The 18708-nt window shown below is 52.4% G+C and overlaps 1 protein-coding gene across 4 annotated transcripts in view; it reads right to left on the reverse strand.

The window, feature by feature from the left end:
* Tp73 (tumor protein p73) overlaps nt 1-6790 on the reverse strand; it is a 45597-nt gene extending 38807 nt beyond the window's left edge. For 2 of the 4 annotated variants that reach the window (XM_059256301.1, XM_059256300.1), the window contains exons 1-2: nt 6723-6787; nt 6174-6294 (exon numbers count right to left, since the gene is read on the reverse strand). In XM_059256301.1, the coding sequence (XP_059112284.1) occupies nt 6174-6294; nt 6723-6787 (186 nt within the window). Of the gene's footprint in view, nt 1-6173; nt 6295-6722 lie in introns of all 4 variants that reach the window. The other 2 variants (XM_059256302.1, XM_059256299.1) reach the window with 2 other exon arrangements.
* Nucleotides 6791-18708: the final 11918 nt, after the last annotated feature.

The following is an 18708-nucleotide window of genomic DNA, read 5'->3' on the forward strand; positions in this document are numbered from 1 at the left end:
CTTTCCTTTGTTCAACCATGGCACCTCTATACTTTCTCTACATCCTACAAGCTGGAGGGGCCTCTGGCTCTCAGCATCCACCTTCGTGTGGTTCACGGAGACTCTAGGAATCAGAGGGAAAAGGCTGATCTAACACTGTGTATATGGGGTAAAAGGTGGGATTCCTGCCCTCAAAGCCAAGCTCCTACTGTCCCTTGACACACGTTGGTGCTCACGAAGGGGACTTTGCCCTCCCTTCAATCTTCCAGGACAGTGTGGTGGAAGCCTCAATAATCAGGGATTTCCTCCCTGCCTCCCCTGCGCATCCCCCCTCCCCGCGCCAACCACATACACACATGTGACAGCATCCGGTGTAGTGATATATTGTGTCCACCAATACATTGTGCACCCTAATAAAGCTTATCTAAGGATCAGAGGAAAAAGCCAGCCACTATATTAAACATAGAAGTTAGACAATGGTAGCACATGCCTTTAATCCTAGCATTTGGGAAGCAGAGATCCATCTGGATCGCTGTGAGTTCAAGGCCACACTGGGAACAGAGCCAGGCATGGTGGTGGCACATGCCTTTAATACCAGCACTAACCATAAAGGTCTGGAGGTCTGTACAGACAGACAAGAAGTGACAGAGCTGGTCAGAAAGAGAAAGTGATGTAGCAGAACAGAAAGGCATATAGGCATGGGTATACAGGAAATAGGTCTCTTTGGAAGCTGAGGGTTGGTAAGGTGAGGTTGGCTGTGGCTTGTTCTGCTCCTCTGACCTCTCAGTTTTAATCCCAATATCTGGCTCCTGGTTTTTTCTTAATAAGACCGTTTAGCAATTCAAGTTACAATCCAGAGCTTCTCAACTTTGCTGGGCACGCTAGGACAGGCTGGACCATCATTCCCATCCCCAGCTGTTGACATGGGCCCCTCAGCTCACCCTGCCCAGTACCTGGGAAAGGCTTCTCTGAGTTCTCCTCTTGTTGAACAGGGGGTCATTTCATTTTTGAGACAAGGTCTTCCTACGCAGATCAGGCTAGCTTCGAACTTGAGATCCCCCTCCTTGGGCTACCCAGGGGCTGGGATGTGCCACCACACCCAGCCACCAGGGCCTGTTTTAAAGCATGGTTTCTGTAAACCACCTGGAATCTTCAAGGACTGCCAGAACTGAAGACCACTGCCAGGGCCAAGGAAACCCATACACAGAAGCCAAATTGGACAACGGACAAAATCAGCTCAAGGACCCGGTGCCCCTGCCCGGCAAATTGTTCGGGATCTTCAAGGAAACAGTCTGGGAAACATAGGACCTCATCCTTGCCCTGACCATCACTCCCTGTGGGAGAAATAGCACCTGTTTTCCTCAAACCCTAGAGACTTCTGTCACCTCCCCATTTTACAGATGGAGCCACTGAGATCCAGAAGACTAAAGGACCTTAAGGTCTTCCCAACTTGGAAGGCCAGGGTGGGCTATGAACCCAGGACCTTAGTGACCTTCGATTTCCCCCTACCCATCACAACCTTCTAGTCATTGCTACGTTGTCTACATGGCCACAGGAAAGTGAAGGGCACCGGGGCTCACAGCTTCCCTCACCAAGCCTGGGGCTCTTCCAAGATCCACTAGGTGCCCATCTACTCCTGTCCACACCAAGCCCAGTCACCTCAAGTAATACCAGGATGTGGTCAGATGCCAAGGCCTGGCCAGCCCCTCCACACAAGGCCAGGCGGGTGAGCTGGTACTCAGCATCAGCTGGTACTCAGGATTTTGTACATCTCCCAGCATCCTCTCTATTCTAGCCCCTTCCATCACCCAACTTCACAAGCAAGGACATGGAGACTCAGAGGCGTGTAAGAACTTGAACTCACTGACTGTACCAGTTTCTGCCAGTCATTAAGGTTGGGTGAAGGGCATCATATAGTTTTGAGGGTTCACTACAGCTGGTGGACCTGCTCAAGACCTCCCATGGGACAGAAAGTAGTCTCCCACTCAAGGCCCCTTGGACACAGAACAATTGAAGGAAGAGATGTCCCACCTGTTCAAGGACTGGACTGGCTAAGCCAGGCCACCTTTGCTGGACTATCCTGGTATTTGGGTGGGCATGTCCAGCACACAGGAACAACTAGGCACTAATCAGCACTGAGTGAGCTTCTGCTGGGGTGGGGAAGGTACCTGAGGACAGGAGGTAGGGTTGCTGAGAGCCCTCGGTACCTCAGATGCCAGAACTGCCCACTGACCTGAGAACAACTCTGGGTAGTATTCCTTGTCCTGGACCCAGCCAGAGACTGGGCTAGAGTGCTCAGGGCTGGGGCTAGCACTTGGGAGCTCTCATCCAGCCACAGTGTTGAATGGGCCCAGGTACTCAGCCCTCTCACCACGGTTTTCTCTCTGTACTTCCCAATCCCCCTGGACTCTAAGATCATACATACTCAGTCATTCTCTTAAAAACCACCCAAAGCTTCAGAAGCTGCTGCAGACGTTGGGGTGTGAGGCTGGGGCTTCACTTTGTGCTGATGCTCTGCTAAAAAGGAACAACACGTGGAACTCACATGTGAGTCCATGGCACGTGCACCCTCCTCTCTGTGTGAGTGGCGGCCAGCTCCTCCCTCAGATGTCCATCATATTTCAGAGCCCCGAGTGTGAGTTGTTAACCTCAACTCCTGAGCTTCAGACACTAGATACATAAAAGCACCCACACAACTGATACATGAGAGTGTGGGCTTCTGCAGGCTACCTTCTGGCTTCCCCAGACCAGGAGTAACTACTCTGTAGTCTGTGCCCTGACCACTGTTTCCTTAGAGCCCCACCCTGCAACAACATGGGACTTTGTAAGTCCCCAAAACACCCCCACAGAGCTGCACCCCAAACCATTATTCCTATCCCGTGTATCACAGGACTCAGCTGATAGCTAGGAACCCCATCACTGGCCACCACGCCTTGCTCTGGGAGCATGCCCCCTGCAGTGTCAGGATGGCCCTTTCTTCCCTGAGTATTGTGACACTGATAAGCTGTAATCAGCAGTGTGATTTACGAGCTCAAACTTCAAATACCACATTTCACAGTATGTAACATTTAGTGTCCGTCTCCCCCCCCCCCCCCCACCGCAGCTCCCCGCAGCCCTCTGTCAGTGGTGGCAAGGCCATCTTCCTGCTGATGAGCTCTGGAGCACTGCAGGCAGATGGCCCTAGACATTGCTTATCTCTGAGTCTTGATCTTTTGATCTCAGAGCTGCTGGGAGTTCTGAACATACAGGAAGCTTTTGGGGCCGTAGCTGTCGCTTGAGAGGACTGGACCTAAGGGTCAGATGAAGCCTGCCGGAGGGAGGCCAGGAAGTCCTGGTTCCAGGGAATTCCCACTTCCAGGAGCTGAGCGGTGCACCCAGGAATTTCATCCATGGCTTTACTGCAAGGCATGTTGCTACCTGACAAAGCGGGCCCCTTGTTTGTGGAGGCGTTGTGCCCCACCCGAGTTACCCCTGCTGGGAGCAGCATGCCCCAGCAGGTGAGGTTTCATGAGCACCCTGCCAACATGTTTACGTTGGGCATCCTTAGGGCCAGGGGTGGGTGCCATATCCCTAGCCTCAGGGGCCTAGGCTACTGTTCTCTGCTTTCCCCTTCAATCCAAGACCCCCACCAAGGTAGGCCAGTGGAGTCTCAGCACTCTGCCCTCTCAGGCATGGGGTGGGCAGCTTGGGCTAGGGGAGGCAGCTTCCAGCATTCCCAAGGCAGGCATCTTCAGAGTCTTTGTGTAAGCCCCCCTCACCCCACCGCTCTGGAACCTGGTAGCCATCTCCTGTCCCTCTAGACTGGAAGACACTGATATCCTAGATGATGAGGGTCAGGATCTTGTCTCTAAGGGGCAGCAGGCAGGATGGGGGACTATCCTTCTTGCCGTGCTGCAGGGCCACCGTCTGACCCATAAGCCCAGGCTACCCTTCCACGGCATCTGCCTCAGTTTCCTTGCCTATAAAATGAACACTCACAGGTGTTGAATGAGGGTGATCTGCTGCTCTGAGATACCAGGGCTAGACAGGCAGAGACCAGGGCTAGACAGGCAGAGACCAGGGCTAGACAGGCAGAGACAGACCAGGGCTGGACAGGCAGAGACCACAGACCAGGGCTGGATAGGCAGAGACAGACCAGGGCTGGACAGGCAGAGACAGACCAGGGCTGGACAGGCAGAGACCAGAGATCAGGGCTGGACAGCCAAAGACCAGGACTGGACAGGCAGAGACCAGGCCTGGACAGGCAGAGACAGACCAGGGCTGTACAGGCAGAGACCAGAGACCAGGGCTGGATAGGCAGAGACACACCAGGGCTGGACAGGCAGAGACAGACCAGGGCTGGATAGACAGAGACAGACCAGGCCTGGACAGGCAGAGCTCAGAGACCAGGGCTGGACAGGCAGAGCTCAGAGACCAGGGCTGGACAGGCAGAGACCAGGGCTGGACAGGCAGAGACCAGGGCTGGACAGGCAGAGCTCAGAGATATGTACACCACCAGGCTGGCACCCAGAAGACCCCTGCCCACCAGGGCTGCCTCTGTAGGAGACAGTCTTCTTCCAGTTCCACAGGGACCAGTGGGCTTTGTCTAGCATTCCACCCTCTACGAGAGGGATGGGACAGGGAGGTGCCTCCTGCCTCTTCAACCTTGCTATACACTCATTCTTAAAGCTGGGTCTCCATGGGCCTCTTGTTCACTGAGGCCCAAGGTGGCCAGGCTTCCCCTTCCAAGACAGGAGTTAGTGTCACACTTCCCCAGCCTCCCCAGTCGCTGGTCCTCTAGCACTTGGCCCATCAGGTGCTAGTGGGAGAAAGGCTGTGCTGGGGACCTGCTCAGCTCTCTGGTGCCTTTGCAGCTGACATGTGCCAACCTGGTCTGGGCTTTGCTCTTCCTTCATGTGCTTGCAGGGTTCCTCCAACAAGTCCCCACCCGACACCTTCCCAGCCCCCATGTCTGGTGGGATCCCAGCACCCTGGTGGTCCAGTGGGGGAGGGTGTTGAAGACAGAAGGCCTCAAGGGGCTTCCTCAGGACTAGAGGTCTTCACATGCCCCTTCTTGCACACACCAGCCACCTCCCTCCAGCTCGTGGTACCACCAGGGCATGGCAGTGGTAGCGGGAGAGTGGGGCAGAACCCCACTAACTACTGTGACCTGCCTTCTTGACAAGAGGAGCTCCCAGTAGGAGGCCACATTTCAAAGGCTGGCTGCTAGGCACCCCTGCTGGTCCCAGGAAAGAGAGGCCCCAAGATGGGGAATGGAGCCACGTCTTCCCCTCCTGATTAGAGAGTGTACCTCACTGCCCTCCATCCTGACCTGGCCCAGTGGTAGATATAGGGACATGGGCCAGTCAGAAAGACAGGGATAGCTCAGAGGCTGATAGCAAGGAGCACAATCAGACCAACATGGAGCAGGCTTTCTGGGCAACGGAAAAAGAGAGGTGCCCTCTCCACAGGGCCTTGAGGTGTTGGGGAATCCCAATTCTGCTGTGGGATGTTCTGTATGTCAGATGTGTTGCTCTGATAGGTGAATAAATAAAACACTGATTGGCCAGTAGCCAGGCAGGAAGTATAGGCGGGACTAACAGAGAGGAGAATTGAGAGAACAGGAAAGCAGAGAGAGACCCTGCCAGCTGCCGCCATGAGTACCAACATGTAAGATACTGGTAAGCCACGAGCCACATGGCAAGGTATAGATTTATAGAAATGGGTTAATTTAAGATGTAAGAACTAGATAGCAAGAAGCCTGAGCCATTAGACCAAACAGTTTAAGTAATATAAGAGTCTGTGTGTTTATTTTATAAGTGGGCTGTGGGACTGCCGGGGCTTGGTGGGAACTGGAGAGAAACTCTCCAGCTACACAATTCCCTTCTCTCTGAGGGGTGAGGGTGCCTCAAAACAAAGGCACCCCAGAAAAAAACGAAGAAAGAAGCTGTGAAAGAGGAACCTGGGAAACGTGTGGGTGCAGCCATGCCTGAAGCTCTTCTACCACTAAAGCCGAGCACGCTTGAATCCATTCCCACCTAGGAGCTGACATAACATGAGCTGGCTACATACTTACTTCTTTATAATTTGAAGTGTCCTGGCTAACCAAAGGTGGGCCACCCAAAGCCCTGCTTCCTTGTTCCACCGGTTCCTAAGAAAAGCCAACCCACATTTATTACCAATGTCCAGTCTTCAGCAAGGCCTGCTTCACTCACCATGACTGAGGAGGTCATGCCCGGCAGGTGGAAGACATCCATGCTGGTCTCCTCGCTGCCCACCGCCTCACTATTCCCTCTGTTGGGCGGGGGAAGGTCAAAGTAGGTGCTGTCTGGCTCCCTGTGTCGTGGGGAGAGAAAACTGACTGTTAGCTGCTGGCCCAGCATCCCCCGGAGTTCCCCCTGGCTCAAGACGCCAGGCTAGCCCATGGCTCCTGGCAGCATTTGTGCGTCCCAAGAGATCGATCATATATCCTCCATCTTCAATAGCTTTCCTACCTCTGCCTCCACCATCCCCACCAGCCCTTGGCTCGCCCCCCAAGGCCTGGTAGTACTGGGAAAAAACTGCTTCACATACATGATCTCCGTGCCCTGGACCTCTCCTGCCCACAGCAGTCTAGAGAACTGGCCAGAGGACAGACCATGACTGTGGGTCATAAGCACCCAGGCCACGGCCTAAGGCAGCTGCTACCCTGGCAGGTCCCTCTTCCAATCTGTTCCAAGCTAGCCAAGGCCAAGCAAGCCCAGTGGGGGAGGGGTCATACTCACAGAGAACTCCATAGATGCTCAAAGGTGGCTCCCTCACCCGGGGAGGAGGAGGGGGACTGGGCCATCTCCCCTACACTGCGGCTCATTCTGGAGGAAGAGGGAGGACAAGATGAGCATCCGCGGAGTCCCATCCTCCGCGTTCTTCAGTACCGGGGGAGATCATGGACAGGGCTGGCTAGGACAGTGCACAGAAACCCCGGAGCAGCGGCCAAGCTCTCCACCCATGCTGCCCCACTGCTGCTCCTCCCCCTCCCTCCTCTTCTCTTCCTCCCTGCCATCCCCCCCTCCAGCAGCCGTCCTCTGGTCCAGGAAGTGAGACTGAGGCAAATTTGGCTTTAGAGATGTCATTCCTAGATTCTGATGAGATGGGAAGGGGTCTGGACAGGCAGGAAACAGCCTCCAGAGGACAGGTAACAATGGCACCCCTGGTGTAGATTCTGTGGGGTGAGTGAATTTAGTCTCCAGAGTCTTGGGTCAGGGGTAAGTTTGTGCAAAAATGAGCCAGGACTGCCATCACCATATTCTGAGCCCACAGATATGGCCAGGATTAGGTCAAGCCAGGTCTTGATTGTGTGTTGGTGGGGTAAGGACTTGGAGATGGCTCAGACTTCATCTTCCTCTTACTAAGAGCATGGGTAGGGCGCCCCCTGCTGGAGCCAGGCCTGGGATGCATAGCTGGGCCGGCTGCTCAAGATGGGCAGGGTCCTCCCTGGACCCACAGGAAAGAAAATTTCACCCTGCAGGACAAGGCCCTGAGACTGGACTGGAGTTGTCACCTGTGGGCAGTCTCCTCCTCACACAGATAAAGGGGAGCAGGGTCACCTGACCCCAGCTAGGACCCACTGGCTCTCTCTACACTATTTCCTTAGCAAGGCAGACTCCACCCAGGAGGAGAGGGCAGGGACTAGGCACACGAGTGAGTTGTGTCACTGTGGGAGGGTGGGGCAGGGAAACCCCAGCCCACCTGCCCGCTGCCCCCATCCCAGCTGAGGAACAGCTCCCCGGGGCAGCCTTCTGGGCCCTGGGAGCCAGCCTGGCCCAGCCCTCACTGCCAAGCCGACAGGTCCAGACTTGCCCGGCCTGGCAGGGCAGATCTGTCGCTTTTGTCTGACCCTAGGCAGGCGGCTGCTCATGGAGGTTTGAGGCACACATCTAGAGATGGCACACGCCAGGCCATCGGTCCCCGGAGAAGTGGGCACAAGCTGGGAGGGCCAGTACAGGGGCCCGGCTGAGCACAGGCAAAGAGAAGCCTGAGGGTGGAGGCTCAGCCAGCAAGGGAGGATGGCACAGGACAAGCGTCCTGTACACGTCACAGCCCCATCCTATTCAGGAGACAGGCTCTGAGGCGTAAAGCGCCTTACCCAAGGCCACAAAACTATAAGCCCAGGGATGAATAAATAATCTATACTCTTCTTCAGTAATGAGAATTAATTTTCCCCACCTCCCATTCACCACAATTATGAAGGTTTTGACAAAGCATTGGCCAATCAGCACAGAAGGTGGGAAGAAACCTGCTTTCACCAAGCTGGTGGATGGGAAATGAATGATGTGAAGAGGTCAGCTGGGCTAAGCTGACACCCTCAGACCCAAGAGGATAGGCGTGAGAGTCCTGCCCCAGGGCCCCTTTCTCCCTTTCTCCCTTTTACTGCCTATGCCACGCTCAGAAAGGGAAAGGACAGGGCTCACATCACACAGTAAACGGACGGCAAAGCCCAAAGCCCTTCACAGCAGTGCTGTTCACTTTAGCCAGATGGGGTGGAGGGCCAGGGACACATCAGCAGAGGAGCTGACAGACATGATATGGCCAAGCACATGTTAGGTGGCATCTGGCCACGACCAGGACAAGCTGCTGATTCAAAACCCCACAATGTATATGAACTGTGAAAGCAGTGCTGAGCCACCCAGTGTCCGGGTCTGTTGCTTCGACAGGTACAGAACAGGAAATCCACAAAGGGAGTCAAAGGCATATTGGGGGTGTTAGCCTCAGGTGGTGCATTGGTGAGCAAATGCTCATGGGTCCCCGGTTTCCTCAGGGAGTTAGATATGCTGGGACCAGACAGAAGAAGTGGTTCACCACAAGATGAATGGAAGTTGCTGAACTTCAAGCTTCAAAATGCTGTTTGGAAGCCAGCAGAGGCACATACACGAGATCTCAACCATCAAGAGGCTGAGGCAGGGGCATCAGTTCAAGGCCAGCCTCAACTACATGAGACCTCGTATCCAAAAGCAATGCTAATTTATGTCAGGAGAATTTCAGGGCATTCCTTAAATTTTTATTTAATTACATTTCTTTATACACATGTGGTGCAGTGTAAGTGTGTACATGTGTACCATGGTGTGAGTGTAGAGGTCAGAGGACAACTTTCAGTATTGGGTTCTCACCCTACTACATGGGGTGCAGGGACTGAACTCAGGTCATCAGACTTGGCCACAACACCCTTACCCACCGAGCCATTTCACCAGCTCACATCTTCTGGAACAGATGTCAGTCATGCCATGATCACATGGCCCTAGATGGCCTCCCCCGCTCTCTTGCCACCCACTGATGGCCAGTACTCAGGATAGGAATGACACTTTGAAACTCCCTGTCAGGTGAAGGACCCCAGGCACATGCTCCTCCAGGGTCCCGTCTTGGATATAGTCTGGGAAGACAGCAGCAAGAGCCTTGGCCTGGACTGGGGTCTGGGTATCCCGGCGTGGGATATTCCAGGAGTTCCCTGCTGGCACCTCCACCTTCCACACCTCACCCCTACCTCTTGCCACTCATGCTGGCCTCCTCAGTTCCAGCAATGACATTTCTGAAGATGGTAAGCCCTCTGGGGAAGCAGGGAGAACATGGGTCCCACTTCCCCCTTGTGCCCTCATGGCCAGGACAAGCAGAGGGAGTCTGAAAAGTGGCAGGTACCCAGTGCCTGGAAACAACCCAGCAGTCGGGGAGGGGCTATCTGCTGGCACCAGACTCCCGGGAGCTCAGCAGATTTTGCATCTCTGTCCCCACTACACTCTTGCCGAGTGCTCTTCTTTCCACACCTACCGCCTGCCAGGTCTCCCTGCATCCACACAGAAGGCACATCCAACCAAACCTCTGTCGGGGGCTGAAGATCAAACCCTGGCCTGCTCACCATGGATACACCTCCCCGACTCCTATCTTGCCCCCCACTGGCTCCTCTGGTCTCAATGGAGTGCACTTGAGTCAGCTGCCGGTATTAGGCTCTGTCCTTCTGTTCCTTCAGCTGGGGCGTGCCTTCTTGCCCAAGTCTGCTGTGGAATGTTTTAAGATGTATTGCATTTGTTTATGCTGTGGAAAGTTTGTTTTAATGAGCAAAGATGTGCTGCATTCTTTTATGTTGCATTTGTTTAACTCTGTGAAGCTGTGTTACTGTGCCTGTCTAAAACACCTGATGATCTAATAAAGAACTGAATGGCCAATAGCAAGACAGGAGAAAGGATAGGAGGGGCTGGCAGGCCGAGAGAATAAAAAGGAGGAAAAATCTGGGAAGGGGAGATTGAGGAGTGAGAGAAGGAGGAGGTCTCCAAGGGCCAGACACCCAGCTACACAGCAAACCACAGAGTAAGAAGTAAAGAAAGATATGCAGAAATAGAGAAAGGTAAAAGCCCAGAGACAAAAGGCAGATGGGATAATTTAAGTTAAGGAAAGCTGGCTAGAAATAAGCCAAGCTAAAGCTGGGCATTCAAAAGAAAGAATAAGCCTCCATGCGTATTTATTTGGAGCTGGGTGGTGGGCCCCTCAAAGAGCAAAGAATAAAGCGTAAAAACAAACAAACAAACAAACTACACAAGTCCACAAGTCTTTGAAGGCTCCTTCCTAGCATCCAGATCTGGACTCTGAGACCACCACAGCCTCAGGGAGACCACCTACACCATCCAGCCTTGTCTCTCTTCCCTTGTTTTCTACAAAATTCCCACAGCTGGTAACCCAGTCTCATTACATTATAGCTTATAGTCTCTCTCTTCAGAGAGGGAGAGAGGGGGAGAAACTGAGAGGGGGGGAGGGAGGGAGGGAGGGAGGGAGAACACTCTGGGATTCTGCACCCTGAGGGCCGGGGTTTGGTGAGGGATGTCAAGGTCTCCTGCACCCAGCTCCCTGGAGCTGGTCAGGACACATTGTTGGTGACTCCCTGATAGAGGGCACCAGCACGTAGTTTCAAAGCTAACACCCATTTATCTCCCATTCACACTGCCTTCCCCCTAAACCTCAAATCCTGCAAAGCTCCCTTCCTGCCCTGGCCAGCTTTGGCTCCTTCATTTCCCCATGCTCCCACCTACCACAAGTGGATGTTCAGCCAGGATGCTGGGTTGCTCTCCCTTCTCATCCCAAGCCAGACTGCAGTACCAGCCTCTGCTGCCACCACCAGGAGTGTGTGATGCTAACCACTACAGCAGCCAATCAAAGGGGCTTCCTGGAGCCCTGGCTTCAGGTATGTGTGACCTCAGGGTGAGAGAGCAGGTCAGAACCTGCACTCCAGTAACTCAACACAAAACTCTAAGTTAAATCCTCTCAATTAAATCTACATCCACAATAACCTGTCTGGTGTGTGTGTGTGTGTGTGTGTGTGTGTGTGTGTGTGTGTGTGTGTGTACATGGGAAGGCCAGTGGTCAACATGGTGGGGAGGGTCTTTCTCTATTGCTCTCCACACTATTTTTTCTTCACTTTATTTTGTATGTGTGTTCAGGGATGTATTTTGCCTGTATGTATGTCTGTGTACCACACATGTATTCCTTGTGGCCTCCTGCAGAGGCCAGAAGAGGCCAGATCCCCTGGGACTAGAGTTATAGATGGTTATGAGTCACCATAAGGGCACTGAGAATGGAACCCATGTCCTCTGGAAGTGCAGCCAGTGCTCTTAACCACTGAACCATCTCTCCAGCCCCTCCACCTTGTTTTTTGAGACAGGCTCACTCGCTGAACCTGGAGCTCACAGATTCAACTAAACTGGCTAGCCAGCAAGCTACAGGAGTCTCCTACCTCCACAGAACTGGGATTACAGATGGATTACAGGGTTAGGGTTAGGGTTGGTTAGGGTTAGGGTTGGTTAGGGTTAGGGTTGGTTAGGGTTAGGGTTGGTTAGGGTTAGTTAGGGTTAGGGTTAGGGTTAGGGTTAGAGTTATGGTTGGTTAGGCTTATGGTTACATGGGTGCTGGAGAACTGAACTCAGGTCCTCATGCTTGCATGACAATAATTTACCACCTGAGCCATCTCTGTAGGTTCCACACTCCCTTGACTTGGAAATGTGTTCACTCGAGGGACAAGAACTGTAATCCATAGGTATAAATTTTGTAAGCATGGCAAGTTATTAAAAACATTATATGTCACGATGCAAAAGACATAGGCTTTGAGAAACTATTGTCAGAGTTACAACAAAGTTGGAAAGTGTAAATTCACTGTTGGAAGTATATATGTAAATATATATATATATATATATATATATATATATATATATATATATATATATATATATATAGTGTGTGTGTGTGTGTGTGTGTGTGTGTGTGTGTGTGTGTGTGTGTGTGTACGTGCAGATGCACACCTCAAAGTCAGAGGACAGTTTTCAGGAGTTAGATTTCTCCTCCCACTATGTAGGTCCCAGAGGTAAAACTCAAGTTGTCAGGATTGGTAGCAAGCACCCTTACCCACTGAACCTTCTCACTGGCCTAGGAATTGTAGATTTTTGATGAAGACTTGAGGTTTTCTAGAAAGAGCATGCATTCTGTGATGTGATGGGAGCCACAGAAGGCCCAGGATCTTCAGAGGAAGACTTTAGGCTGAATTACACAGTGCCATGATGTTTGCTGAGGGCGGAAGCACCAATGGCACCCAGAGGATCCCTGGGCTGCCTGGCCAATCATGTCAGAAGCTCCGAATCGAGGAAGGCTGTTGTACCGGTTCACATCTGTTCACACTGCAGCCAGGTCACAACCTGCGGGCATGGCTGGGACATGGGTACCTCTGGCCCTGTTCTAGCCCCCTCCTCTACCTCCTCAAAGCCTCAGATGAGCTCCTCTCTTTGCTGAGCTGGACTTCTATGCCTGGCCGTGCCTACACCACTGCAAGCTGCCAAAGATGCTCTGTGACAGACTCAGACCTCAGCACCTGCTGCACCCCACGAACTCCCCACAAGCATTGAGAAGGTGTACATCAGCCAGGCCTGCAGTGCCCAGGACACCAGAGGAGAATAGGCTTATACAAGGAACGCAATGCATCCAGAGAGCAAACCCTCTTTGAACCAAGGACAACACAGCTTATCACACATGTCTGGCAGCTCTGCACTGGAGTCATGCCCCATGGGATAATTACACCTGCTGGGAAGTCCCATTGTCACAACTGGGTGATAGAGGGTCTCCTCATCCTCCACAGAGAGAGCCCAGGGATGCTAACTGAAGACTCATGGCAGGACCCCTAGGCCCATATAGACACTGGGCTTCCTGGGTATGGCAAGGGTCATCTCTCTGCAGGTCAGTAGGGAAAAGCCCCAGAGGAACCCACCCTGCCTGGGCCATCCCTATCTTCATATGTCTACATGATGTCATGGTTAATGTGGTTTGTCAGTGGCTCATTTCCCATCTAGTAGTTAATTTCAGTGTTCAGAGGAATTGAAGTCACAAGTGCCTAGTAAGTTGGTGACAACCACAAGAGGGGCCCTCCAGAACCCATTTCAGTCACTGAGTGGCCCTTCTTCCAGGGAACATAAGATACCCTAGCACCCATGAGATTCTAGTGTGGGCAGAGGGCAGGTGTCAGTCTCAGGGACATGGCCAGGGACTATCCCTCGTGAAATGACAGTGTTTCTGGGCTGTGTCACAGCCCAAAGACACAGGAAGCCAAGAACCTGACCACATTGGAGCCCTGGTGCCAGGTGCCTGTTTCTCTCAAGCTGCTTCTAGAAGAGAAGCTGCTCTCACCTAGTAGGCTGGGCAGAGACTGGGGTCCCACCTGGTGTGAGGCAGAAGTACTTCCCTCCTCAGGGCGAATGCAGCAACTGCCTTGGCCTGCTGGTCCTGCCCCAGCTGGAAACTGGGTGAAGCAATGCCCTCACTCACCTCACAGGTAGGAGAATCCCAACCTCCAGCCTGGCATTCTGCTCCCTAGCCAGGTGGTCCTTGATGTCCAGGTGGCGGCTGCCCTCTCCCCAAGCTGGGGGAGGGAAATGCTGGTGATGGAAGATGAATTTAGCCACTCCTTGCAGGGTGGGGTGTGCTATGTGAAATATGAAGCAGCTGCCTTCTCTTCCCTGGGCTGAGGCCATCGGCCATGGAATGGGAATGGGGTTGGAGGAATCCTACCCCTCATCCCTCAGGTCACCCAGGGTTCCCTGTACTTTTTGAAGGAGACAATAGTTGGTCAAACTTCCCACCCATGCCAAGTCACCTGGCACCATGTGGGAACTCAGACAAGCCCAAATGAAAAGAATACTGCAGGATGCTGACCCGTGCCCCTCAAGACAGCATGAATTCCTCAATGTGCCGAGAATAGTATGCCCTGCATCTTATTTGACTAACCAGCAAACAGCCAGAGGCTGAGTCACCCACTCAGGGCACACAGTCAGTGCCTAGCTCTTGACCACTGCCCTCGATTTCACCTCCCTAGAGGTGACAGTGCTTCTAGTATGCACTCCCACGTTCTCAGGGGAAGCCCCTATTCCTGTTTTTAAGGCCCTGCCCACATGCAGACATCCAGGGATTCCCCTAGCCTCTGCTGACCTGCTCAGACCTTCCTTCTGCCCCTATTTCTCCACCCACATGTTGGGGTCATGTAGGACATATGGCATCTAACCCCATCATTTTCACTCTCCGGCTGTGTGAATCTGGGCAGGTGACATGCTCATCCTGAGCCTCTGTAAAGGGATGGTTATGGATTGTCATGTCCACCCCCATGAAGTAAAGTGAAGAGAATGACCGTGAAGCGGCAGCTTTGGGCGGGGTGATGATCCTGCACAGAGCAGATGCTGAATGCCCAGCAGTCACAACACCTTTAGTATTGGGGTCACCGTGGGAGAGAATAAGTCAGGTCCTGTTGTAAGGGAAGGCGGGGTGAGAAATAGCCTCTGTGGACAGAGACAGGTCATTGACTGGTCTCTGCGCCATCACAGCAGCTCTGTGAAAGCTGTCCCAAGCCTGCTGAGCACGACCTTACTCACGGACTCCTCAAAGAGCGAGTTGATTTCTATCTCACGGAAGAGGTGAGTCGGGGACAAGCTCATTACCCGGGGGGCAGAATGGGTGATGCCTGTGATGATACCAAAGGCTGGGTGCCAGGGAGAAGGACCAGGAAGCCGGGTCTGGACTCTCACCCTATGCCTCCCAGTTATGGTGGGTGGAAACAAGGGGACAGTGAATTTGGAGGGTGGGGGTCAGAGGTATGACAGGCCTGATGGAATGAGTTCCTCTGAAGGGACCAGGGCATGGGGGGGGGAATTCAAGGGAGCTTGCTGGTGTGACCCACCATGTACCACCAGTGCAGCTGTGCAGACCTCCCCTGGCAGTGTGCAGCAGCAGCCTAGAGGAGGACCTCCAAGGGGGCGTGGATGGGAGAAGTGGGTAGCAAGACTGGTTCAGGCCAGCAAGGATGGAGTGGAAAGAGGACTGGGGTCCAGCGACTGCTGAGCACAGAGTGGGGCTCGTGCTGAGGGATAGGAGAGATGGGAGCCTGCAGTCAGGGAGGGTGTCTGTCTAGACACTGTGTACAGGTGGCCAGAACAAGTCTCAGTGGGGTGAGTGCCCTCTTCACGGGAGTTGTCACAGTCTCCCCCTTGTGTCTCAGCTCTTCCACACACAGCCCTACTCCCTGCCAGGCTGCCAGTCACCCTTGTTCTTTCAATCTGCCCTGTTCTGAAGCCATTTATACCCCGCGCACAGTGGGCAAATGGTCCCTTTACCTACTGGCCACCATCATTCGAGAGCCTGGGGTTTGGTCAGGGAGGCTCAGCTGCTAGGCACATCACATCGCTGCTGCTGAGTACAGAGGCCGAGAGGGCAAGGAGAGCTACCGAGGACAGTGATGGGGACATGAACAGAAACAGCCTCCAGTGTACACCCTGACCCTCAGACCTCTGGACTGACCAGCATCAAGACCTTCAACAAATCGCCAATTCAGGGGCCCCCATCTCTTCCTGTGTGTGAAGCCCAGATTCTCTAGTCCCTACATTAGGCTGCCACACCTTCCTTGCATGAATGAGCCATGCAAAGCTTTCAGGAGATTCCTGGACAAGGTTGTTACCAAGGATCCAAGGTGAAAAGTGGTTCTGTGTCTGTAATTCAGCCACCTGTGGGTCTTTATGGTCTAGCTTCCATTTGGTTTTGGATGTGGAAGGTGGCTTCTTGCAGGCACCCTCTGTCCCACCCACCTCTCCAAGGACTCAACCATTCCTGGAGAAAGTTCCAGGTGGCCTTTAACCTGATAGAACTAGGTGCCAAACACATCAGAACCCTTTGTCTCAGGCCTGAGGCTGCAAGGGAAGGCTCTATGCTGCCTGATAGCAAAATCCTGCTAGTCATCTGTAGGACTAGGGATGGCTGCAGAGCCTCACCTCCCAGGGTCTCTGGACATCCCCTGGCTCCCTGAGTGTCATGACATCCCCTACAGGGGAAGAAGCCCATGTGTGTTCAAATATGACACAAAGAACAGACCTGACCATGTTGCTCAGTGAGTGCACTGCACAAAGTTGGTGCCCAATGAACAGACGTTGGTGGTGGAATGAATCACTTAGTGTGATCAAGTGGTCCTGCAGGTCAGAGAAGGATGGGTGAACCCTGGAGTGAGCTATTAGGGGTCAAACCTCACCATTTGCACCCCAGGTTGCTGTGGGATGGTCTGTATGTCAAGTGTGTTGCTGATTGGTCAATAAATAAATCACTGATTGGCCAGTGGCCAGGCAGGAAGTATAGGCAGGACAAGGAGGAGAATAAAGCTAGGAAGTAGAAGGCTGAGTCGGAGAGACACTTCCAGCCGCCATGATGACAAACAGCATGTGAAGATGCCGGTAAGCCACGAGCCATGTGGCAAGGTATAGATTTATGGAAATGGATTAATTTAAGCTGTAAGAACAGTTAGCAAGAAGCCTGCCACGGCCATACAGTTTGTAACCAATATAAGTCTCTGTGTTTACTTGGTCGGGTTTGAGCGGCTGTGGGACTGGCGGGTGAGAGAGATTTGTCCTGACTGTGGGCCAGGCAGGAAAACTCTAGCTACACCAGGTCTAAAAGGCTCCCATGGAGATGGAGTGGGATGGCTCAGCAGTTAAAGGCACTTGCTGCCAAGCCTGATGACCTGAGTTCAATCTCTGGGACGTCCTCACATGCCTTCATACACATATACACACAAAATAAATATAAAAAATTAAAATGACAAATAAAAAGGAACTGTATCTTCATTTGATCTTCAGTCTGTTGGGAGTTCAGATTTTGGGACCCAAGGAAATGTCACTGGCCACGTGTGGCACAGCAGGACCCTGTGTCCTCTTGCTGGCCCTATTAGCATTCTGTACTATAGGTACGAGAGCCTCACAGCATGAGACCTATGAGGGTGACCTATAATGAATGCTAACAGAACCAGCAATTGAAGTTACCAATCAAATCCCCAAGACAACCGTGGTGATATATGCTCACAATCTCAGCACTGGGGAGACTGAGTCAGGAGGATTAGGATTCAGGGCCAGCCTGGAGTACAGTAAATTCTAGGTTAGCTTGGGCTACAGAATGAGACCCTGTCTTTAATACTTGGAGGTAGACATCTCTCTTTCAAGCAATACTCCATCCATCTGGGCTCCAGGGCCAAGGCTAGGTCCTATTGAAAGGACTGATGATAAGACACAAGGGTGTGGACCATACATCCCCCTGATACCCTGTCTTCCTACCCACCCTCTCACCGACGTGTGCACCCTGCCTCACAATGCAATGTGTGCTGTGGGATGGTCTGTATGTCAAGTGTGTTGCTGATTGGTCAGTAAATAAATCACTGATTGGCCATTGGCTAGGCAGGAAGTATAGGCGGGACAAGGAAAAGAATTCTGGGAAGTGGAAGGCGGAGAGAGAGACACTGCCAGCCGCCATCAGGACAAGGAAGATGTAAAGTACCGGTAAGCCACAAGCCATGTGGCAAAGTAAAGATTAATAGAAATGGGCTAAATATAAGAGTAAGAGCTAGACAATGACAGGCCTGAGCTAATGGCCAAGCAGTTTAAATAATATAAGAGTTTGTGTGTTTATTTTGTAAGTGGGCTCTGGAACTGGCGGGACTTGGTGGCGGGAGCTGGAGAGAAATTCTCTAGCAACAAATGGCGTCCAACGTGGTGGCAAGAGTCTCCACCTAAAAACGGAGAAAAAAGATTCTAAAACGGAGCTAAAAACAGCTCCTAGTTGTCTCTTTTAAGCTAGCGGCAGCCTGCATGTTTGAGCTACTGGCGGGTTCCTAGCGTGCGTGCTCGACCTGCCGCCGTATGGCGGGAATGAGGCCTCTGCGAATGGCACATTAAGCTATGTGGTGAATTTAGCCTTTGCTAGCACAAAACAAAACAAAACAAAACAAAGAGGTTTCTGCGCTACACGCTGCTTTGATAGAAGCATAGACCCACTGTTTCTGAGAGTTGATGGCTCCCAGAGCTGGCGGAAAACGGACTACCGCCATGTTGGGAAGCTGAAGTGGGCGGAACCAACAGCCACAGCGCCAGTGCCGTTTCAGGCTTAGAAGGCTACAGTTTAAAGCAATAGGCTCAAGCTAATATAAAAAAATAAGCCACGTAAAGATGGCTACCACACAGAGAATCTGGATTATGTTCTCTTTGATATTCGTAACTGCAGAAAAACATTTGATTGTAAAAGCTGTTGAGTTATGCCAAAATGTATATTTTAAAGGTACCTTGACTTCAAAATTTGGATATAAGGATATGTTGCTTTGGAAAAGAGTCTCTGCTTTTGTTTCCACAGAAAGCCAGAGACTATGGATTTGTTCCAGATTAAGATACATCAGGT

The sequence above is a fragment of the Peromyscus eremicus genome, chromosome 2 (genome assembly GCF_949786415.1).
Source record: "Peromyscus eremicus chromosome 2, PerEre_H2_v1, whole genome shotgun sequence".
In the NCBI taxonomy this organism is placed as follows: Eukaryota; Metazoa; Chordata; class Mammalia; order Rodentia; family Cricetidae; genus Peromyscus; species Peromyscus eremicus.